Source organism: Apis florea, unplaced genomic scaffold, assembly GCF_048593485.1.
Source record: "Apis florea isolate Af1SG1 unplaced genomic scaffold, ASM4859348v1 contig_2201_pilon, whole genome shotgun sequence".
Taxonomy (NCBI): Eukaryota; Metazoa; Arthropoda; class Insecta; order Hymenoptera; family Apidae; genus Apis; species Apis florea.
Genome location: NW_028256542.1, coordinates 1,586,736 through 1,612,981, shown reverse-complemented (window position 1 = coordinate 1,612,981; position 26,246 = coordinate 1,586,736). Strand labels below are relative to the sequence as shown.

General features: G+C 23.8%; 1 protein-coding gene and 1 long non-coding RNA gene across 7 annotated transcripts; both read left to right on the top strand.

The window, feature by feature from the left end:
- Positions 1-157: 157 nt before the first annotated feature.
- On the top strand, positions 158-26,039 carry pns (DENN domain containing pinstripe). 6 transcript variants are annotated; one of them, XM_086917240.1, is made up of 21 exons: positions 158-462; positions 14,977-15,086; positions 15,892-16,112; positions 16,974-17,168; positions 17,567-18,038; positions 18,339-18,475; positions 18,555-18,742; positions 18,959-19,134; positions 19,215-19,426; positions 19,518-19,724; positions 19,994-20,168; positions 20,242-20,512; positions 20,615-20,650; positions 21,288-21,395; positions 21,857-22,106; positions 22,304-22,571; positions 22,646-22,952; positions 23,127-23,303; positions 23,416-23,626; positions 23,699-23,914; positions 24,025-25,627. In XM_086917240.1, exons 1-20 carry the CDS (start codon positions 345-347, stop codon positions 23,886-23,888), a joined length of 4,029 nt encoding a protein of 1,342 aa, XP_086773366.1. In that variant the 5' UTR covers positions 158-344; the 3' UTR covers positions 23,889-23,914; positions 24,025-25,627. The 6 variants fall into 6 exon arrangements, 5 of the variants coding, with proteins under 5 accessions (XP_086773366.1, XP_086773362.1, XP_086773363.1 ...); XM_086917236.1 differs by lacking the exon at positions 20,615-20,650 and having other exon boundaries at positions 24,025-26,039; XM_086917237.1 differs by lacking the exon at positions 21,288-21,395 and having other exon boundaries at positions 24,025-26,039.
- Positions 8,672-9,231, top strand: LOC147658533 (uncharacterized). Its single transcript, XR_015295097.1, has 2 exons — positions 8,672-8,801; positions 8,988-9,231. It is a non-coding gene; the product is annotated as an uncharacterized LOC147658533 (long non-coding RNA).
- Positions 26,040-26,246: the final 207 nt, after the last annotated feature.

The following is a 26,246-nucleotide window of genomic DNA, read 5'->3' as shown; positions in this document are numbered from 1 at the left end:
TTATTTTATTGCTTAATTTTTGTGAATAAAATATTACTAATATTATATATTTAATATTCTTTTTTTAAGTTTGAGAGAATTTCGTAATTTAAAATTACGCGCCAATTTTTAGCGCCAACTATACGAATATAACGATTTGTAAGCAAGTTCATGTTGTAAAGTAAAGATCAATTATTCGCGGCGAAAGGTCCGCACTCCGCGGAGTTGTGCGTTACGTTCTGTACGCGTCAACATCAGCTGTTGTTTCGCGTGAAATGACAGTTTCGTGGAGGTTCATAATGTGGAAATCATTTTCGTGAGGCTGCTTCGTGTATCGCGGAGGTGAGCCTTTTCTTCTGGATAAGATGAACGGAAGTCTGGGAATAATGCGCGGACCAGAGCAACATCCACAGAGGTTCGCGGATTATTTTGTCATATGTGGACTGGACAAAGATTCTGGCTTAGAGCCAGATAAATATTTCGGTAAGTTTTACATTTTTTTCTCGTGTATCTTAAATAAAATATGCAGATTCATTAAAATGACCATTTATTATTTATTCAATTTTTAATAAATTAAATCACTGTTATAAATGTTGAATAGTTTTCATATTCTAACAAGAAGACTTTGCTACTGTTGCAATTTTCGAAATCACTATGTTGCGCAATGCTAGATAATATATCTCAAACTAATAAATTGTACTAGTTATTTATGATTGTATTCAAAAATCTAAAAAGATATATTCTTTATTATTTTCTTATTATCAGTTTATCAAGTTTTTTTTATAATTGATTGTAAGATTAATTTCTCACTAATAATAATAGATAATAATTTATATTTATATATAGTGCATAAATTGTATAGCTATTTATTTTATTTGCACGTGATTGACACGTGAATTTCAATCGATGTCATTGCACTCCTTACAAAATAAATATATCGTTTTGTATTCGACAAATTATCCGAATATATTATAAATTTTTTCTCGATAAAATATAAAAAATGATATTCATTGAATATTTATATGTATTATATTTTTTGTAGCAATATTTTTATGAATGATTATTTTATTTTTGACGTGTTTTCAAAAACAAGTAACCATCAATGTCAAATAAATCGTATAATCTCATTAAATTAATAACATAAATGGAAGCCGCATTTAATAGAATTCTAAATACTCGATAATAATCAAGTTCAATATTGTGTATATTTTTAATTTTATATTTTTTAATGCCACTTAAATCAATATTTTCAATCATTTATTTTTAATCTACGAAGGATGTTTGTCGTGCTTTTCATAATTAAATAATGTTGCATGAAAATCGTAAAATATTAAATGCAGTAATTTATTATATTTATTATATTATTATTAACAAAAATTATTGTTATTAAAATAATATAATTGTTAGATATTTTTGCCACATATTTTTTCTTCTTATTTACGGAATACTTTTTTAGAAAAAAGAAAGAAAAAATATCTTTAAGATTATTTATATAATAATAAAAATTTTTATCAAATAATTCTATTAGATTATAATATTTTTATATTAGAAGGGATATTATACGTGGAATAATCAATAATTCGTTTTGTTTGTAAAAAAATAATAATGAAGTAATATTTTTTCTATTTTACAAATAAATTTATATTTTATAAAATTTTAATTCATACAATTTATTTTGTTCAAAATATTTTCTAACTTACTTTTAATTCAAATGTTTTATAAGTAATATAAACAATAAAAATTTTCATAAAATATAGATTAAATAATATTTCTTTAAAAATTATTTTATTATCCTGTTATAAATTGATATTTTTTATTTTATTTTTTATTTAAATAAATGTTTCTCGAAATAATTTCTTAAATATAATTTTATTCTCTTATAATTGCAATTGAGAAATACAGATTTTCTTACAGTTTTACACAATAATATTACTTATTATTTTATTTAAATCAATCAATTTATATAAAAAATTATTTCAAAATAATTTATTTATTTTTAACGCAAAATATATGAGTTTGTTTTCTATTATATTTTTAAAATAATAATAATAAAGTAATTAAAATAATTTATTATTTCAAATTATTAGTTTATTTTTAATATTATTTTAAATAAATTTTTATCCAAATTCATATTTCATTAAATCAATATATTGTATTGTTGATATATATAAATTTGATTAATAATTTTGTTTATTTATATATTATTTGATGTTTTCGATAGAATGCTTTTATAAATGTATTGCTTACATGTAGTGATTAGTAATTCGCGATACGATAAAAAGAGGGTTAGTATCATTGAAAATGCAATTATTAGTATAATAAACTTTGTTGAATATTTGATTATCTATTCGTCGACTGACGGTTGGCAATACTTGGGCTGCGCAAAACTGCTCGAAACGTGAACAATGAGGACATAGCAAGCAACGGATTTCTTGAGAAGAAAGATGTTTTCTTCGTTCAAACAATTTATTCCAAGAATGATATAAAAGATCATTTTATTAGCAACATATTGCTATTGAAAAAATTTTATATTAAAAGATGAATATATCGAGTGGTTTTAGCAATTGGCTGCAGTTTCTTGTGTTTATTTACGTAACTTACACGAACTTCATACGCTACTTATTTTGCTTATTTAATGTTTCACGGCCATGTTTATTTTCCATCATGTGCAATTTCGATTATTTAAAAATAAAATTGGTTTTTTATATATAGTATATATAATAAATATGAAATATGTGAAAATATATCTTTGAAATGAAAAATTGTGATTAAATTAATTGGAAATCATAGAATAAAATTAAAAATCGTTATTATTATTGTTTTTTTTAAATTATTTAATTAATTTTTTTTGTCTTCTGATAATATTTCAATAAGTTCGAGAAAAAAAGACACATATGTTATTATATATTATCAATAAAATACAAAACATGAAAATTTTAATAATAATAATTTATTATATCTTAGTCATTGGATTAATAATCATCAGGAATAAAACTTACATTACATTACTTTTATTGTTTATTAAATCCTTTTGAAAATATTCAATTAGAAATCAACAAAACAAAATAATTCTCAAATAATTTAATATTTTATTTTTAGAATTATGACGATATTTTTAAATTTTTAATCGTACTCGAAATCATTTTGCAAAAAAAAAAAATACATCAAATATTCTTATTAAATCGTATTAGCTTTTTCGAAGAATTTATGTAATGTTGTTAGTTTTCAAGGTGATCAGATGTGTTGGTCGTAACTCAATCCTGAAAACTCACGCACTAGCCGATGAAAGTGGCTGATATTAAGTTACAACACACTTGTTTCGCTATGAATTTCTACGATTGTTAAGTGCAACACGTGTATACATTTTGTCACTTTATATAAATACAGGATATTATTATTGCTACTGCATCAATGTTGTAACCTCAACATTGTAACTTATTACCATTTTTAATATTATACAGTATTCTATTATTTAATTTTGTAATGAATATCAAATAATTTCAATACAATTTAATTAAAAATAAATAGTTGAGTAATTAGCTGTTAATAATACATAATTAAGATAATAAAAAGATTTAATTAGTTTGATTTTTATTAAAATCTTAAATTTACTTTTATTTTTTATTCAAAAATTTGTAAATCTAAATTTTCCAATACTAATTTTATGCTAATCATTATATATAACATTGCAATCTTATTCAAAAGAGAGAAAAGAATATATGCGTTTGAATTTTTTATCAGCATAAATTAAAAGAAACATAAAATGAAAAGCAATTTGTAATTTTACTAACTTTCGTTTACAAAATATATACAGAATATAAATTGAAACGTAATTCTAATGCGCCCCAGAACATTCTCTACAACGAACAAAGCCTAATTGTGAATAATAATAACAAAAAAGAGATAATTCCTGCTTTCGTTGAATTGTAACCTTCGACCTCGACATTCGATATATTTAATCGGTCATATAAAATAAATATTCTCATTATGAAAAAATTGTTGATGATATCTATTTAATTTTTAGATTTCGATATTTATTTAATTTTAAATCAAATTTTCGATAACTTATCTTATCAAAATTGAATAAATTAACAATAACAATTTTTTTATTGAAAATGATTTTGATATGATGAGAAACTAATTATATTAATTAGACAAATTATAAAACTTGGTAGATGAATCCGTTTAATATATTTAAATAAGTAATATAATAATAGTGAATTGAAATTTTTAAAGAAAAAAATTTGTAATGGATTAAATAATCTTACAAATATCGAGAAAAAATTTTAATATTATAAATATTATATAATATTTTTAAATAACATATGAAAACAAATATTCATAATTTTTACAAAAAATTATTTATGAACACATGTTTACAATTTTACAATTAATTGAATATTTAAATTCTTATTTTAATGAAATAAAATTTACACGTTATAACGATTATTCATATTCACAGTTTTATAAGTATATAATAATAAAGATACATATTATTAATAGTAATTATTTTGAATTTATTTATTTAAAAAAATGAGAATATGAAGAGCGGCTTTTCGTGTGATATATTTCATTGTAATAGTTTCTTCGAATTTTTCGAAGAAGGATGTGATGAATAAAGCGCGATGCGACAAAGAAATAGGGAGAAATTCTAAAGATACTGCATGTTGAGAGCAGCTGCAACAGATGTTGGAATGTATCATGAACACCTTTAAAAGTAACGAAATTAATCAGAACAACGTTTGCAAATAAAATTCAATGATTTATCCAATATGATATCGAATCTGATAATTGATAAAATTTAAATATATCAAATATATCCAAATACATTTCTAATTTATTAAGATATTTTTACTTTGCTTGGAGATAATAATATAGAATAAAATAATTTATTTCTTAAAATGTATTTTTTTTATATATTTATCAATTTTAAATAATTATATATATATATTATTGAAATTATGTTTTATAGAATATGAATATTAAAAAGCATTTATATTTTTAAGTAAGTTATACACAAAAAATTTTTATATAATTTTAAACAATGAATGATTGAATTTGTTTTAAAAAATAGATCAAATCGGACGAAACAATTGCTATTTATTAATTTGTTTGGTTTTTGGTTTGCTTTTTTTGGTTTGGATGACTTCCGTTACAATAGACTCTCATATCTTTCAATAGAAGTAGCAAGTATATTCGGACTCACCCATTCGTCAATTTAATATGTTGGTATAGGGAGATGATTCGATCGATTCAGTCCCTTGGAAAGTTCAGTTATTGAACAAGTCTGACTGGCTATAGCAAACGATGCTTGCTAAAGGATGATAATAAGCTGGAAAAACAACTTTTCTTAATTGAATTCTTGTTTGCAATTATTTATACCTTTTAAAAAAAATCTATATATCTAAAGATGTAATTAAATTGTTCATCTAAGTATCTAAAATAACAAATTGATAATATCTTGTCGATAATTATTAGCAACATTTGCACTACGAATATTTATTGGAAAATGAATTTTGAAACACTATTATGAAAGATAAAAATGATGTATAAAGTATATGAATATTGAAAACATACAAGAAATGTAAAAATTTTTAATTTTTAAAAAGAAAAAATTTTCAATAAAATTATTACTTTATTAGGAGTAATAAAAAATGAATGAGATCGTTTAAAAAATTTATTATATATCATATTTTATAAAAATAATGAATGTTATATAGACGAGTATTTTCACATGTTTTTCAAATATTTAGAAAGTTATTGGATCAATTTTAAAAATTTTTATTATGATTTTTTTCGATTGTGATTACCACTGGTAAATTTAATTATAGTAGATACAGTGAAAATTATTTAGTATGATTTAAAACGAGGATAACGTTGGAAATAAAAGAGATAATAAATAAGAGAAAGTACAATAGAAATTTTGTACTAAATAAAAGTATTACTTACTCTATTTCTTTTAAAATTGATATCATAAATACTTTTAATATATTATGGTATTATTATTATTTCTCATGTTGTATTTATTTTATTTATTTATTTTCTAAAAATATAGATATATATTTTTATATTAAACATAAAAACATTAAACATAACATTATTTTTGAACTTTAAATAATCTAAAAAAAAAAAAAATCACAAGAGACATAATCATATTTTATAAATTAATTATTAAATTAATATAATGTAATTAATAATATTCAAGAAGGTTAATATTTAATTCTTAAAATTATTCGATATATTTTAATTAACGAAAAATATTGTAATAATGTAGTTTGTTTGAAATTTAAAAAAGAAATCAAATATATATAATCAAATATGAATAATCAAAAAAAAAAAAAACTCATTGAGATTGAAATATTAAATCAAATGTGACATTTCATTTCTATAGCGGTTTCTTTTTGATTGCTATCTTTTCTTATAAAAAATAAAAAAAATATATTCATGTATTCAAATGCGCACGCATTTTTTTTCGTGGAATAAGATGGATTTGCGTGACACGATTCGTGTATATTTTTATTCTTGTTCACAAATTCTCTGGATCGTTTATATTTTGAATCAACTCGTGGTAATATTTATAGCGTTTAATATGATTGATTTTGAGAGTATCGATTTTTGGAATTCGACATGAACAGATATCAATAGTACACGTAGAAAATAATTTAATTTTTATTAATAAAATTATTTAATAAAATTCATTCAAAATTTTCCTTTTAGCTTATTAGCTACTACTTATAACTGTTAAAGTTAACTTTGCGCATAATATGTTAGAAATATTTAAAATCTTTAGAACATTAATATCAATTGAAAAAATATCTGATTACATATAAAAGAATTATTTATATTATAATGTTGATAACATGATACTTTATTTTTATTTCTTGATGAAATAGAGTAAGAGCTATTCCTTTTATAAAAATCTTAATTTCGATAAACAGTATAGGGTTATCAAATAAATAAATGATTGATGATTGATGTTAATCATGGAAAAACACATTTATATAACATATAGATCACGTATATCAATGAAACTTATATACACATTTAAGATAGTAATCACTTGATTATCTTTCTATTGATATACAAAGCATTCCAATCATTATTTGTTCAACTTTTACCATCATGTTTACTTTTATAACAATATCGTATTGTTATTGTCGTGAATAACATCAATAAAAATGGATTACATTAATTATATGACTAATAATCTAATATCTGTCTTTAACATATTGAACACATCGCGCAAAATAAATCATTTGTATTTTTCAAATATTTTCCTATCTTTTCTTACTTGCGTAAGTGATGACGTCATCATATACACAGGGTCATTTGTGCGTAAAGGGGATCCACATCATTTAAGTACGCATTTAAAGGGCGGAAGCATAGTTGCAAAGAGAAATAGTGTAGTCTGTATATGAGCTGCGCGAGCAATAATTTTTATACATTTCAAAATATTTGTTTCTGATTGAAGATATGTATACAAATTATAATTTATTCATATAAGAGAAGATATTTTGTCTATGAAATATTAAACATATCAAGCTATTAGATATGATTTATCTCTTGAGTTAAGATTAAGATTGTTATTTTATTTTTATTTTAACTACGTTGTTATGAAAAGTGAGTCATCCAGTAATATAGTTTATTTTAAAGTTCATTTTGTTTTTTGATGGTGTGGGAAAATGTCTTAGAGCTTAACATATGTCTCTCTTCTGTTATCAAATGAAATTATAACTTAATATTTAAACAAAAAACTTATTTTTTAATAAATTTTATTTATTTACTTTTTGCATAATAATCATATTTATTTAATTTATAATTATAATATATTATTTTATTTTATTTATGTAAAAAATAAGTTTCTGCTTCAATCATTTCATAATAATCTAATTTAATTTAATTTAATAAAAAATGAAATAATTTAATTAAGAGATAAGATTAGTGAAAACTTAAAAAGATATTATTTTAAAATTGAAATCGTCATATAAAATGATTTCAAATCGGAATCGTATTTTCATCCTGTACTTAAAATAATATTTTATACTTACATTGTAGTGCAATCTTTTCTTTCTTAGAAAAAGTGTAATATTTCGAGGAAAGAGCGTGAAATGCAACACATTTTTAATATGTAATTTATATCAAGAAAAAAAAATAAGAAATAATATTTAACAATATTTGATATTAAAATTGTTAAGTATTTTCAAAAATTGATTGATTTTCTTTTAAGTATATTAACAAAGCAAAATTTTTGAAAGATTCTAATAATGCATATTTTAATTATTATACATAATATTTTAAGCAGATGAAGTAGCTATTCGAAAATACATATCATATTGGATTATATCCAAGATATAAATATTATTATCGTATATTATTTTTAGATGAAATCGGACTAAATAGAAATTATATGTTTTTTAAAATATAATTTTATATGTAAAAATAATTTCACCTGCATCATAAATTCTTTCGTTCCCTATTTTCCGAATTATATTGTGTCCTCTATTTAAACAAATATTTGTTTTTGATTTATGATGTACATGTTTGTACAAGTTCGAAACAATGATGCTCCCGAGGAATTGGGACAAACTATATTCCAGTTTAAAAAAATATTTTTAGCAACACTAAAGTTTGAAAAAAACTAGAATATCGATGAGAAACGAATTAACTCTTTCATTGGTTTATCGATTGTCATGTAGTTCCTTAACCATTCAACATGTTGAGAATCTGAAAAAAAAAAAAAAAAAAAGAACAGTGCAATTACGTGATGTCTTCTAATTCATGGTCTTCATTGAAAAGAGGATACTAAGAGGAATAAAAATAAGGTAAATTATTTTTATTGCATTAAAAATGAATATTTAAAAAATTAACTAGATATCTGATATAATTAATAAGAAGTGAAATTAAAGATCATTTTCCATCATTTCATATCATAATCATATATTATATATTTATAAATTGTCCAAGTTCATTAGCCCGAACTATATAAATATTTGCAAAATTGTTCAAAGGAAAAAGATGAAAGAAACAGAAACAGGGTTAATGGAAACGGAATTGCTGTTGTGTTCAAAAAGGGCGTGACAAAAAGTGGATGGCGTGAAAAAGAACAAAGAGAGGCTAAATGACATTCAACTTTTCAATAATTTTTAACACCGTAAGAAATGCATTTTAATCCCGTTATTTAATTTTATAAATATATAATATAATATAATTTTATAAATATATATAATAAATGTACAAATGTATTTCAAAAAATTTTTTTGCAAATATTATTATTATTATTATTATTATATTTTTTTTTTTTACAAATATGAATACTAAAAGTGATCAATGAAAAATTTTCATAAAAATTCGACCACTTGATAAAATACTTATTTGACAAAATTTCAAGATGTGCTCTTGTGTTCATGGATAATAGTTGTTATACAGGATCTCACGCGTGTAACGTACCCTCGAATCAATACTTTCTGCACTATAGGGGCACGTCTAACGTTTAATGCTCGTTTTTCGTTACCCTCTTCGGCTATAATCTTTCTTTCTTCCTGCCTTTCATCCTTGCTGATGTGCATGCGTTTGTAACTACACTTTTGTAGCTTGATCTTCTCACCATGGTAGACATGTTATCATGTTTATTGTAATTTATTATATATGTTACATTGCAATAATTGATAATAAATATTATAATACTTTGTATTATTATAAAATTTTTAATATAAATTATTAGCTATTATGATTGATTAAATTTCTATAATAACATTATGTATCATTTATAAAAGAAATTAATTGCATCACTCATGCATTATGCATAATGAGTTTTTTATATTCTATACTAAAGAGATTTAATTAAAATTAAAATAATTATTTGTTTCTTCTATTTTATTAAAAATAAAATACATTATTTAAGGATAGGAATTATTTGATGAGAATATATTTAATATTTTTATAATGTTTCTTCTTAAAACTATTTATCTAATTATTTAAAAAAAATTTTTAAATGATACAGTGCTATTTTCTTACTTAATAACGTAATATTTGCGAAAAAAGTTTTAATAAGATTTCAACAATCATCAAAGAAACAATTGTCGTTTTTTGAACTTGCATAACGAGTGAAATAAGTAAACTTTTTAAGAAAGTGTTACATGCACCATCCACTGAAGAGTTAAATAAAGCGAAGTGGTTTTACTTTCTCTCTTTTAGACAAATTTTGTTGCTTTTGTTTTCTTGTTCTTTTCTTTATTTTGCAATTTTTTTAGGTAAAAATGAATAAATAATTAATTGTCTTAACTTTTCACTGTCCAAACAATTAATTGTTTCAATGCTCAATTAATTGTTTTTTTTTCTATTATTCATTAATTTTTTTACTTCCAATTGAAGATGTAAAAATATTAAACAAAATATTTTTAAAATTATTAAAAACATTAAAAATATGTGGAAAAATTATAAATCTCGGTATTAAAATATTTAAAAAGTATATATCAACATGTATAAAAGAATAAATATAAAAGTATTAAATTTTCAATATAATCAAAGAATTATAAAAATGTGGTTTCTTTGAATTATTGTTATATTCATAATAATTTTTTAACTTGTTTACAATAATATTGCGGTTTTGTACACGATTGTAACAGAATCTTTGGTTTTCTCATTTGGTTCTATATTTATTAGTGGAATTAGATATCTATGTAATATTATTATGAATAATTAATGATGCATATTTAATTTATTTTTTTTTTAATGAAGTATTATACAAGTTTAATATCAAATATTATCATATTAATCACGAGATATTACGTCCTTAATTTATTATATATATATATAAAATGTAAGCTAATCACAAAAATTTTTTTTTAAATTTTATGTCTAATATTAAGCACAATTTATACAATTTCCTTTATTTTATGTAATATTTAATTTAATTAATTTTAACACAATAGATTCTATTATTTATTTATGATACAATTTTTTGAATATTTTGCAATATATATTTATTAATTTTTCCCAATCAAAACGAAATGTTTAAAAAAGTTGTAATATAATTCCTTTGTATTATCAAATTATTTATTTAAAAATTTTATTAAAAAAGTTTTCTTGGCAAATTTAAGGAAAATAAGAAAACGTGTACAATTTCATTGAAATATATAATAATAAACTGTTATATTGATCGAGGTTAAAGTCGAAGATTAAAGCAAGAATATTAATCAAAGTAATTTTCTTTTTTTTCTCGACAATAATTAAGTTATATGACTTCATCCGTGACGATTGTGCTAGAAATACGAGCGAAATTCCTTCACTTTTCCATACTTGATTGTGAACATTTTGCAAATAGTATTTATGAATAGTCAAAATCGGTTTTCGCCATTCGAACAATGATAGAAAATATCGTGAGAGTAATAATATAGAAATATTTCTTTTCATAAAAAAAATTATTAATTAATAAATTATTAATAAATGGTTAATAATTCAAAATAAAAATTAATGATTCTTTAATTATTTTCACATATACAAAAAATTTAAAAATATTAAAATTATTAACAATATTAGAGTTTTAAAAGTCATATCGAAAATTGTAAAAAAAAAAAAAAAAAAGAAATGAAAAAATAACCTTGGAAAACATTTTCAGAATTTTTTAAAATACTAAAAAAAAAAAAAAAAGAAAGAAAAAGAATGATGAATAAGCAGAAATTCTTCTCATACAAGAATAGTAGTTCATCTCGATAAAATCGAAAGAAATTTCGTGCATGTTCGAGGACACCGGCAGCACCCATCGTTTAACTAAGCAATCGCTATACAATTTTCTTCGGTCAATTAAGCTCACTGATGACAGAAGTGCATAACTGTGCGGTGTACATCGTATAGGTGCTTTCTCTACCAGCCAGGAACTGTATTAACTGTAATCTAAGCGATAGCACAGTAATGTAACACCTCTTGAACGATGACAAAAGTCCCTCTTTAGCCCTGGGAAAGAGGGAACGCCACTTAAGGTAATATTTGATTTCCTTTTTATTCATCAAGGTTTCTTAAGGCATCAGTGATGGCTAAGCGTTGTGTAACGCTTTTGCTATTGTTCAACCACCGACCTATTTTTTCACTTTTTACTTTTATTTTCTCCCATTTGTTAAGTAATATTTGTTAAGTATAATTTTCGTGATAATTAACACGAATTTATTTCGAACGGTTTTCTTAATCTAGCAATATACACTTGTAGAAAACATTGTTATCATTATTGTAACTATTAGATTATACATGTATTTCTTAATTTCTTAAATATTTTCTTCGGAATTTTTTTTTTTCTAAGTTCTTTTTCGACATTTCTGAACAATATAGAAAATTTAGAATAGTATAAATGGAAATATGCTAGAACTTATGTGACATAATAACCTATAACCTATAAATCGGAATATGTCGAAAATGAAAAAAATAAAAATCAAGTTATTATAAGAATATAAGCACAAAAATATAAAATATTAAAAAATTTTAATATTTATTACAATTTTCTGTCAATAAGACATATATACTATAATGAATAAATAAAAAAATAAATGAATAAAATAAAATCATTTATAATATATCTTAATATATCTTAAATACGTGAATATCTTTCATGTATTATTCATCATGTGTGCTATGTCTATATTTAAAATAATACAAAAAATTCTATCAATCATCGATGTTTCGATTGAAAGAAAGAAAAAAATATATATAGATATTCATCGAAACATAGTTTGAACACGATCGATGATTGCCAAATTGCACGGTCCATTGAATTATCGTCGTTATTTTGTTCACGGAATTTCCAAGCGGAGATTAGTCCGTAGAACAGTTGATAGCGGCAATTAAAATCACCGAGTGGATTTAATCTTTGGCTGATTCCTCGAATTGGTAAATGTGAACGTCTGATTACCCCAAGCAATGTTATTCTATTACATTGTAAAGAGAATTGAAATTATCGTTTTGATAAAGATAAATTGGAATCGAACGATCTCGTTAAGAAGTTCTGTAATAGTAATTATATTTTCAATTCTTTTATTATAATTATAATATAATATACATATATAATAATGAATATTTAGTTACGAGGTATTTCTACATATTCACTTACATGTCGAAAACTTATAATGTTTATGTATTACAATAACGGTGATTTTTTTTAATAATCTATTCTATGTTATCTATTGCATTGAATTGAATTTAATTGAAACGAGGCATATTTTATCTTTGAGAACTTGTGTAATTAACACGAAGCTATTAATTTTCATAAATTTATACATGTAGAACTCTACTTATTAAAACGAAATTTTCGTTAATACCTAATTAATTGAACTTTTGTTAATTTAATTCGCATATTTAAATTTGACTTTCTATTATTTGAAAAAAGATTTGTATGAGAAAATAATGAGAAAAATTAATGAACTTCTATTATGAATTTCAATTATATATAAGAAATTTTATCATCAATATTAAATTTTCAAGTATGTAATGATTGAGAATAATCGAAAATGTTTTTCAATAATTACTAAATATTGATTTTAAAAACATAGATCATTATTTAAATTATTATTAATAATGTTATATCTCGTAAATAATTATCAAATATTTTATTTTTAAAAACAACAGACTTATAATATATGATATTTTATTATATTACAATCTAATAAGTTATAAAAATATTGAAAAAGATATAAAAATATTCAAATTTTAATCTATTAATTTAATTTAACATAAATATTACTTTCATTGATCATCAATTATGTTGTATAATCAAATTTTTATTCAACGAGTCCACATATATATACACATTTTACCATCTCTTTGGATGACTGTTCGATCATGAACGATTAATCCTACACAAAGATGCCGTTGTATTCGTGATACACGAAACAACTGGAACATCGCCAAGACTTTTAACAGACTCATTCAGGTCGAGCTGCTCTGAAATATGTACTACGTTCAATAACAAGTTGTCGACGTTGCCGTAGTGAGATTTTAATTTTTTTCAGGAAAGAAAGAGGGCTCTGTATGTTTCTTTTTCTTTCTTTTTTTCTTTCTCTACATCTATTACTCGTTTTAGAAGTTGCAGGTTTCAAGATATACTTATATTGGACTAAGAACAATAGACAAACCAAGCAAACTGGACTAAATTCCTGTAAAAACTCTTTTTTAAACATGGAATCTTTTTTTATCATTTTTTTTCATTCTATATATGTATATATGTTTTTTTTTCTTGAAATGTGTGTGCATGTCACTTTTCTAGTAAGAAAAGTTTGACCGACTTGAACATTTCTCTTACAATGAGAAATTTGGACTAATTACTCCGTTGTAATGATACTTCCTTGAAGAGGTTCTTTTTCAAATAGTTAACTTAAAAGTGTTAAAAGAATTTGAGAATATTGTATTGAAAATGTAGATATTAGAGATGATATATTGATTGAAAAAAAAAAGTATATTTAAATTAATAAATTAAAATATACAATTGATTACAAAAGATTGTTGAAATTTTTTTTATAAAATGATTGAAAATTAATTTTATATATACGTCTTTTTCAATAAATTATTTATACGTTAATCTAAATTGTATAATTTAACAAAAAAATTGTAATAAGAAGAAATTTTTAAAGAATGTTCAAAAAGTTCAAATGTAAATTTAAATACCTATTTTGTCTAGCTTTAAGAAAAGATTCGAAGATTGATTAAGAAGACCTTTATATATATATATATGACACAAAGAGCGCGTTTAAGTATTTGGTTAAAAGGTCACGGTCTCACTTAACGTTAACAAGTATTACAGCTCATCATTTACTAAGCGTGTTGTGATTATAAATATCACCTTTCTAAGTTCACGAAGACAATGAATTTTCAACATTTAATTTTTATACTAGCTAATAAAAAAATTTTTTTTAATATAAAATAATAATAAAATTAAGATCTTTTTGTTAAAAACTATAATTGCGTATATATATATATATACATTAATAATTGTAAATGTTAACTTTTTTGTTTCAGGTGATTCTTTACAATGTACACCTCTAGATCGAGCATATAAAAGTAAAGTATTGGGACATTATCCAGATTCTGTACCATGGAATCCTTTCGACGAACACGCTGTCTGTATGGTATGCTAATTTAAACAAACAACAAATTTTATTTCCTTTATAAATGTTATGATTGTTTTAATAATATAATCTTTTAATCTGTCTTCTTTTTAATATCTTACAATAATTTTAAATTAAATTTCTCACCAAGCTCTCTCTCTCTCTTTCTTTTTCTTTCATCTCTTTTAAATTTTAAATAGCAATTATAAAATAATAAATAGGTGCAAGATGAAAATTAGGTGCAAAAACTTTCCTACAATATAATATACTTTTCAAGCATACTAAATCTAGATTCTTCATATAAATCATTATACATAAATTTTATTATTGTTATATAACTATAAATTTAGATTTGTTGAAACAGTTTTCCAAAAATATATTGTAATACAATTAATCGATGTATCAAATTTGCATATTATTACTCGATAATTTTATTTGACAATTTCAAATTTTGCAGGCGGTAAATTTAAAAGCACTTACCAGATATATTAAAAATCGAGCTTCCTAAAGTAGCTTCCTTCGAATAACACACACAAATGGATACAAGAAAAGAAAGAGATACTTTCCAACAAGTTTTAATAGAATTACTGGGACGTAAAATTAAAAGTGCAATATACTCGACATAACTTACATGCGGTAAACTGGGTCCACGCTGTTCGCGATCACAGATGTTGTATACATAGGTTGGCGCGTCCCAGTTGCGGATAGCAAAAAAGAAAAAAAGAAAAAAAAAGAGAGAGAAAGAGAAAAAATGATGGAAAGAGCGGTAACAGAAATGAAAAGACGTTGTGTGCAACGGGTGTTCATAAGATATTCAATTTTGCAGCTCTGTCTACCGAGTGGCCTGAAATTTCGAACCCAGAAACATTCGGTGGAGCCAACGTTCCATTCGTTCGTGCTCACGAAAGAGGACGGACACAGAACTTACGGGTTCAGCCTTGTCTTCTACGAGGAGTGCAGAAATCGAAAGATATGCGCAGCTATGCAAACCCTTCAAGCGATGCACATCACGGAACTTAGCAGCGGCCAAAACGGTACACCACCAACGTGAGTTCTTTGCGTTGCTTATTTTTCCGAATATGGTTAATCCTATTGCGATTGAGAATAATTACAGAATCGTGCAATCACTCTTTCTATTTTATATTTACGAAATGTGAAAGCAATTATAATTTCCGCATATAATGGATAATAATAATAGAGATTTGAAAAAAAATTCAGTTTTATGCCAGATACGATAATTGGAAAATTTTATTGATAATTAGTACGGAATTAAGATAAAACATCTAGGCAGATATATATATATATATATAAAATATCTTGTATAACTTTTAAATGTTAAACGTGTATAATCTGAAGATGTAATTACAAGTTCTTTTATTCGAAACATTGAAATAATTCTGTCCGAATAATCGAACAGGCATTATTATTATTGATTTATTGGACTACATAGTATTATCTTCCTTTTTCATATAATCGTCGTTGTATTTCAGTTTTTCCTTTTTGTTCTATTCTGTAATACCTACTTGAACAGTTATTGAAAACTTCGATAAATAATTTTACTTTATAATATCTTTATAAGACACGATATTTTTATCGTGAAACTTATCCTAGAAGATAAATTCAAATGATGTTAATCAGATAAAGAAAAAAAAAAAAAACAATTCTATCGAATAAAGATTTATAATCTTGGAAAGTTGTGTCATTTGCCAATTTTGAATTTTGAATTTTAATTTGGCCATGTTCATCGAAATTAGGGATTAATATTATTTTCAATATAACTTTCTTCGAATAATCTGTATTATTTCAAGATGATCAATTCAACATAAAATAGCGAAAGAAATTTAATTTGAAATTATATGAAAATTAATAAGAAAGGAATGCGTGAAGATTTAATACATGCGTTTGCAGGGCAAGGAAAGGCCAGGACGGACATAACACGCGATCGTTGCCACGGCATTTCAAGCTATCAGCACATTCACCAAGTGCTGCGTTAGGCTACTACGACTCCACCAAAGACAAGTTGCTAGTGACTAAATCGATATCCTTGCTATGCCAGCAACCTTACCTTCATGCCGCGAAAACGTTCCTCACTAATCTCTACAAGTAAGTAAAGATCTAGATTATCATCTTATAATGTTCCAGCATTTTTACCTGCTTTAACAATATAAAAGATCCTCGATAAAAGATTTTCTTGAAGGAAGCATTTTAAACCGAGTATCATCTACTTTTCAGTGAATATAATAAATTTTTAAATTGAAAATTTTTTCAAAATTTAAATTTATATATTATAGTTTTTATATATATTAATATAGTTTTAAACGTTTAATATTAATCATTTTAAAATAATTTTAAGATGAAATTTAAATTGAAATATTTCTTGAGATGTTAAAAATCATAGTGTCGAAAGTTTAATTTCAAAACTATTTTGAAATTGTAAATTTTTAATCATTTTAGCTTTTTTTTTTTTTTCTTCAAAATTAATCAATTATTCATTTTTGTAGATGTGTTCCTAGACATCCAGGACCTGGTCTTAGCTTAGAATCCTATGTATACAATCTGTTGTACAATGTGCCGGTACCATTGCCTGGAAAGTCGTTAAAGTTCTTCGTTCCCAACGATGAACCAGCGAAATCGCCTTTAGAGCTGGTTATCCATCAACCGACGCCATCGCAAGAATTACCAATGTTAGATTATCCTTTGAAAGATATGTTCACATGGCTCGGCGCGGACTGCGTGATCCAATTATTCACGTGCGTCCTATTAGAGAATCAAGTTTTACTCAGGAGTTCGGATTTTCACAAGCTAATGGTGGTATCCGAGTGCATAACGGCGCTTCTATTCCCATTTTCCTGGCAACATGTGTACGTGCCGATATTGCCTGCCAGTCTATATCATTTCTTGGACGCACCAGTACCGTTTATAATGGGTTTACACGCGCAAAGCGAAGGCGGTGTATTGAAAATTGCCAGCGAAGTGAGTATTTATAACACTTCCTAATAACTCCGAAATTTTCATCATTTTGTATATGAAAATTAAGTGAAAAATCAAATTTCTTTCATTAAAAAGAAATTGGAATTATTAATGTTTAATTGAAATAAAAATTTTAAAAACTTACTTACTATTAACTTTATTCTTTTTGTATATAATCGTTATATATATGAAAATTTATCTTTTTGATATTTTTTAATTCAAGTTGAGAGAAAAAAAGGAGCATTTAATTTATTTGAATTTGATTATATTATTTTATATTAAAATTTTATTTCTTAATTACAGGCGAATCTTTGTTATGTAGATATAGATAAGCAAAGTAGCCAATTTCCAGAAGAATTACCTGTATTTCCTCATAAAATGCAATTTATTGACGAGATTAGAACTCTCTTAAACAAGTACAAAGTACCACTCACGGGAAAGTAAGTAAAAAATGTTTTTTTTTTTTCTAAATACTTGTTTTTATCGAAGTTTTTAATAAATTTTGAAATATTTTTTCAGGACTGATAATATGATCATAAATCATTATAACGGTGACATCATGACTAGTAGTCTGACACTTCCTGGTTCTGGATTTCATCTTCCTCGTAGAAAACATTCTTTACACGATGTTTTAGATTGGGATCGACCGGAACCAACAGCACAATCAGACACTTTACAAAGGATAGTAGATATTGTTAAAAGAACGGGTAAAGATTTATATATTTATTTTTAATTTTATTTAAATTTATATAAATCTTTTATGTTCATTTATATTTTATCTTTTTCTAAGAAAGTAAAAATTGTTAATAAATATGTTAGTAATAAAAGACTTAAATAAATTAACAATTGTCATAAACATAATATATTTAATCACAGAAAATCAAGTATTATTATTACTTTTATTTATTATTAATTTTTTTCAGGAGTAAATGTAGAAGATATTGATTCAGTGGAAGACAATGTGAAGGAACGAATACTTTCGCCTCAAGAGGAATATCAAGAGACGCTTATGTTTAATAACGCTATTAGGGAAATTTTTTTGAATCGTTTTGTACAGATTTTTTCTAGTTACGAGCATTTTGTTATTCAGCCAAGTCAAGTACGAAACAATCTTTTGTATGTGATTTTGTATCTTTTGCAATAAGTCTGTATTTGAAAAAAGAAAATCGATTGTTATAGGACAAAGATGAATGGTTGAATAATAGAGACAGTATGCATGTTTTTGATAAAGCTACATTTTTATCCGATCAACCCACGCAGCATTTACCATTTTTATCAAGATTTCTAGAAACGCAAATGTTTGCATCTCTTGTTGACAGCAAAGTTATGTCAACATGGAGTGAACTTGATTTTAACATACGAGTTTTTGATCAAAGAATTTCTTTTTTAAGGTAAAAAAATAAATATTTTTTATATTATTTCTATATTATTTAAATATTTCTTATCTAAATAATTCAATTTAAACAATTTTTTTAATTATAGAAAAAAAATTGGGGAGGGTATTATACGATCTACACGCTATGAACCTTGTACAAGTATCGAAGAATCGCAAAAAATATTGGAACAGAGATTAACAAATGTTGATTTTGAAACAAATCCACCTACTGAAATTCTTCCTCATAGAGCAGCATATTTCCGAAGTTTTCCTTTATTAGATAGTGTTGCTTTAAATAAAGAACCAGCTCAAAGGTAAATATTTGATTTACAAACATATTTTTAAGCATTATTAATTATAAGCTATTAATTTAAAAAAAAACATTAACATTTATTATTTTATTTCCTGCTTCACACGTAGCATACTTCGGTAAGAATATATATATCTCAAATTGTAACATTACATTTTAAAAATAAATCATTATTCCATTTTTTTTAATTATTAAATTTTATTTTATATTTCAAAAATATATATTTTGTAATTTATATTTCGATTATTGATTTTAATTTTCTATTTATAACAGTAGTCGAAGAGGTCAGACTCAATGGAAATATAAAATGAAATCCATAGAATCAAATGGAAAGAATCAAGTACCTCAAGAAACTCAATCACCTCGACCTCAAACTAAGTTATCCGCGGATATGAGTCCAGCATTAATAGCACAAGCAAATTGGACGTTTGTTGAAAAATTGCTCAAGGTACATTTACGAAAAAATAGAAATAAAGCAGATTTATTATTAAAAATAATAGCAACATCTTTCTTATTTTAAGGATTGTAAATCAAAAACAAAAAGAATGTTAGTTGAAAAAATGGGTTCCGAAGCGGTTGCATTAGGTCATGGAGGTGAATCTTTATCGGATGTCGAAGAAAATACATTAGTCGCTAGTCTCTGTGATCTTTTAGAACGAGTTTGGAGTCATGGATTGCAAAACAAACAGGGGAAAAGTGCTCTTTGGTCGCATCTTACCATGTATCAAGCATTAAAAGTAGAAGAATGTAACGATCCGAATAAACCTCTAGATTCTAACTTTCTTTGTCCTGGTAAGTTAAAATTAATTGTTATATATTATTAAGATCTTTTATACAATCTCACTCTATTATGGAAAATATATTCACTGAACTTCATAACATTTGGAAATGCAGCGTTATCGTGGTGCGTGGAGCGGAAGCGATTCGATTGTACGTGTCTTATTTTATTTCAAATAAAGTGTTAAAAGTAGAGATAGTTTCTCATACGTAGATACTCTGCACTGTATTAGTTGTAAGTGACACATTACTTATAAATAATTATTTATCTATATGTTTTCGCTAATATTGCACATATTATATCAGCGAGTATGTTTGACTGCTATTTTCTAAATTATTGGTTCTATCAACAATCATGTTTGAAGTATATTATTTTGCTATTATAAAATATAATTTAAAACAATATATAAAATTTTATAAAAACAATTATTTATATGATGAAATTAAATTATTTATATTTTTGTTAGGTATTTTTTGTTTATTTATTTAAATTTATTCAATTAATTCTATTTATATAAAAAACTTGTTCATTTTTTTTTATTAAATACAACTCAAAAGAAATAAAATATTTTAGTATATGATATAAATTTTCAATATAAAATGTCAAACTATTGATATTGATATAAATTAATAATATCCTTTTAATATTATAATAAAATAGAAAATAATTATATTTAATTAAGAAATATTATCTTTTGAGTTGTGATTTTGTTTAAAATATGCAATAATTCTTTTTCAGTTATTTTTCTTCAATTTTTATTTCTATTTTATTTTTCTGTGTTGTAAATAGCCAAGAAATCACCAAATAAATTTTTTGGATTACCGGAGCGTTTAATTTCATCCTTAAAGGGCAAAAATATTTTTGAAATTGCTTCTTATATCAAGGAGAATTTTAATGGTAAGCCGCGTAATGTTGGCTTGCCATAATAACATTCAATTATATTTTATTCTAACACATTATTTTTATATTTATATTTAATAATCATCTTAAATATCAATAAATCGCATGATTTGACATTGATATTTTAAATGGTATAAAAAAATTTTTAATAGATATTCATAATATACAAGTTTTGTAGATATGTAATGTCATTTTTTTTTCTTTTTTGATTTGTTTATTAATGATATGCGATTGAAAATTAAAATTTATTAGCATGGAAATTATAATTGCAAATTGGCAACAAAATAATCAAAGATTAAAATAAATTTTTTATTTAAAATGCCTAAAGTTCAATTATTTATTTTGTCTTCGTCCAAAGCATGAAATTATATGCATGCAGTTTGAAATATTTTTATAATATAATGTGAATTTATTATTTTATTTATCTAAAATTATTGTTTATTGGATTTTGTTAACAGTAACAGATCTACCGAATTTGGCATTGGAGATCGATTCACCAACACGAGGCACGGATAAGCACAAGTCCCCTGGAGACAAAAAAGTTGGTCCTGAGCAACTTTCTTTACTTTTTGATATTCGAAATGTGCAAGCAATGACTGATATTAAAACGCATATTGGATATGCCAGAGCCTGGGTTCGATTAGCACTTGAAAAAAAATTTCTTTCTCGCCATTTGAGAACTTTATTATCGGATAATAGATTGTTAAGGTAAGTTGTGAGCTTAAAAAAAATATTTATATGTATAATCTATATATTTATTATAATATATTAAGAAATTGATTAATTTATCTTATATATAAATAAAAGTTTTAACAATATATTGTAAATATATGCAAATGGAATTAAATACTTGTTATATACTTTTTTATTTTTAAAAAATATACATATTATCATTTTATTTTTAGAAGTCAATATAAACGTTCGGCATTTTTGCGTTGTGAAGAAGAGAAGGAACAATTCTTATATCATCTTTTAACATTAAATGCTGTTGATTATTTTTGTTTTACAAATAATTATCCAACTACAAAATTGCCATACAGGGTCGTTATATTTCCTAGTCGAAAAGCTAGCGCAGCTACCACTTCAGCAAATAGCTGGATTGCTATTTCTGGTACACTTTGTGAAACAAATCCAGTTCCAATACCAAAGGGTGCATTGGAATTTGTATTTCATGTATGTTCTCATACATTAATAATTCCCATTAAGCATTATATTGCAAATAAATAATTTTATCATTTTTATTTTAGCATAAAAATTTGGGTGTGCTTTCCACATTACGCATAGGACATGACAATACTGGTCTTTCGCCTAAATGGATGGTAGAATATGTTCTTATAAGAAATGAAGTTACAGGACATACGTTTAAATTTCCTTGTGGTAGATGGCTTGGCAAAGGTATCGATGATGGATCTACCGAAAGATTATTAGTAGGCGCCCTAGTACCACGTAATATTGAAGAATTGGTTGAGTCATGTTCAACACCACCAAGATGTAGATCTCCTAGCATACCTAGACGTCCTATATTATCTCAAGTTGAATTACAACATATGTTGGGTAAATATCAATGAAAAAAAAAAAATATACTATTCTAATTCAAGTAGAAATATTTACCTCATATCAATTTAAAATATAATTAATCATATATATATATAATATGTTACAATAAATTTAAATATAAAAAAATTATAAATTATAATGAAACTGTAAAAAGTTTATATAATTTTATAGGAGAGTCTGTAAATGCAATTGTCAAATTTCATTATAGAAGGGAATGTCAAGATGGTTCTTTGACTGCTCTACTTTGTGGAGAAAGTGGTCTTGTGCCATCATTAGAACAAATATTTTTATTTGGATTTAAAAATCAAAGGATATTTGGGAAAAACTTTTATGTGTGGGATTATCTCTGTACGTTATTATTTTCTATTATTTTTAAAGTATTAAAAATAATTTATTAAAAATATTACAAAATTTTTGATTGTGAAATGAATAAAATAGTGAACTTTTTCATCTATTTTAGTACGTATAAAAGAAAATTTTGAAATTTCTTTATTGGAACAAATGGACGAATATTCACAGAGGCTTAATAGAGATAGACGAATTCATGCAGAAAATAATCAAAGATTTGCAACTTTAAGATGTTATTGTCATCTAATCGATCAAATTAATATGTTTAGTCAGACTCTTGGTAAAGATGGAAAATTTCAATTATTTATATGCTTAGCAGCAAGGTAAATTATAATTTTAATAATTTAATGTTGGATACATTTCTATAAATTTAATCCTTATTTTTTTTAATTCAGAGAGCAGCTTCTTCATTCTATGCTTCGACCAATGAGCGAAGCGCGTTCTACCGCGGATATGTATGAAGAAACTTCTTTTTTAAGAAATTCTACATTATTAAATTTTCTCATTCATATTCTTGAACCTCTAAGTGAATTTCATATTGTTCTTGAAAAGAGTTTAACACATGGAATTTCTAGTATATGTTAATTTATCATAAACATTCCAATAATTAGGTAAGTTTATATGCTTAATTTAATCTTATGGACTCTAGATCTTAAAATTTAATCTTTTTTTAAATAATTAAAATAGCTTCAAATTCATTATATTATTATGGTTTTTATAGGATATATTTCTTTGAAATGGCACAATTTACAAAATTCTAAATAATGCGAAGTGAAAAGAGATAAATGTTATGATATTAAAGAAATGGGGAACTTTCTAAAACATTATTATTAAGAATATAAGAGAAATTTAATAATGCAAATGAAGACTGTTATGCTGATGTAAAATAGTCGTTTTTAGGTGATAAAATTGTTTGACAGAAAGTTGATATATAAGTGATAATGGAAACAAAGATCTTGTCCTGCTCTGAAAGTTGATAATATTAATAACAGTAAGAGTTCAGTGCAAAGATAAATAATCTAATAATTTCGCCCATCTTGCCGTAGTTACTTGGTAGAGAAGCTAGATAACAATAAGTTTGTTGAAACTGACTTATCGCGTACCAAAGATGTGATCCTATTAGTTATTACTATTAGTATTATCATCATTAAAAATGTAGATTTCTTTTAATTTTTTTACAGTTTTTGTTGTAAGCAGAATATTTAAAATATTTAAAAGCGTGTACACAATGTATATCACAATAATTAATATTTTGTTTGACAGAATAAGTATCAATTTTATATATGTTTTACTATTTATTATTTTAATCGAAATGATTAAAAAAAAAATAATTTTGTCAACAAATATTAGAATAAAAAATAGTTGAATGTTTTTGTTTTAAATTTTTTACAATTTTTTATTAGTCTTTTTAACATAAAAATAATAGATCATGAAAAATGATCAATTTAAAATCTTTTCCACTTTCAATACGTTGTTCATATATATTTGTGGACAGACACGCTCCTATAGTTGTTTAATACTCTGTCTATTTTATTATTAAAACAAATCGAAAATTTTTTTCATAATTTTTTTTATAATTTTTAATTCAATATAAATTTTAAACTAACAAACAACAAAAATTTTGAAATTTATTAAGTAAAATAATTATCTATTTAATTTTTAATATTAGCACAATTTATATTTCATTGCTTATAAAATTAAACTAGTTAAAATTGAAAATGAAAAATATAATGTACTAAGAGAAACATTTATGAGCATATTTGAAAAAAATGGACCAAACGATTTAATCATTTACTCCAAGTTTCGAAGCGATGCAATTAATTTTTAATGCATAAGGTACATTGCAGTTGATTGTTCTTCGAATTTTTAATATAGATAATAACCAAAATAGACAAATTACTGTACTAATTTAAATAATTTCACTGCTAGAATTTGTCAAATGATATCTAGATAAGAATCGTTTTTTCATATTATTAATTAATGTATGACTGTTCATTCATTGTAAGACACGTGTGAATAATTAGATTTACTTATAAAAAAAATTTTATTTTCATATTTCAGACTTAAAGACATTCTTTAATTTTAAATATTTTTTGTTAAAATGATAAAGTATATAAAATTTTAAATTCAAGACATAAAATATTCACACGTGTTCATCTGTCTTTCTTGACATTCATGACATTCATGACAATGATATTAATAAAAAATTTACTGCGAATCTCTCGCATCTGTGGCCAAATTTAAAAGTTTACATCGTCTTTACAATATAGATTCATGGATATAAGATTTCTAATTTGTATTAATACATTGCTTATCAAGTAAAACTATCTTCTGATTTATTTTTTAACATTAAATTTTTATACTCATGTTCATTTATTATTATATTTTAATTTTTTTAAACATGAGATATTATAATTTTCATTTTTTTAATTTTAATTATAAAATATAAATTTATTAATATATTACATGAAATTGTATTGCAATATATTTTAATAAAAAATATCTAATAAAAAGCAATGTATTAATACCTAAATACATATTAAAAAAAATAAAAGAAATACATAATTTGTTAATTATATATCATTAATTGTTTCACAATCGGTGAAAGTTTATTAAGATTCATTTGTTAATTAACTATTATATGTTATTATGTTGTTGATAAATAATGAAATACTCGTATAATGATCTGATTAGATTATTTTTTTTTAAGAAAAAATTAAATGATTATAATTGAAATTTTGTTTTATATCATTTTTAAACAACTTATTATATATTAACACTGATTTGCCTTTATAAAACAAAAAATTATATAAAAATTATAAATAATCGTAAAATGTGTATTGTGATCGTTTCATTGTTAGACTGAAAAATAATGTTGCATTTTATGTTATTTTATGCTTTAGGGCATATCTGTATTGTCATGTTAAAGTTATGTAATTTTAA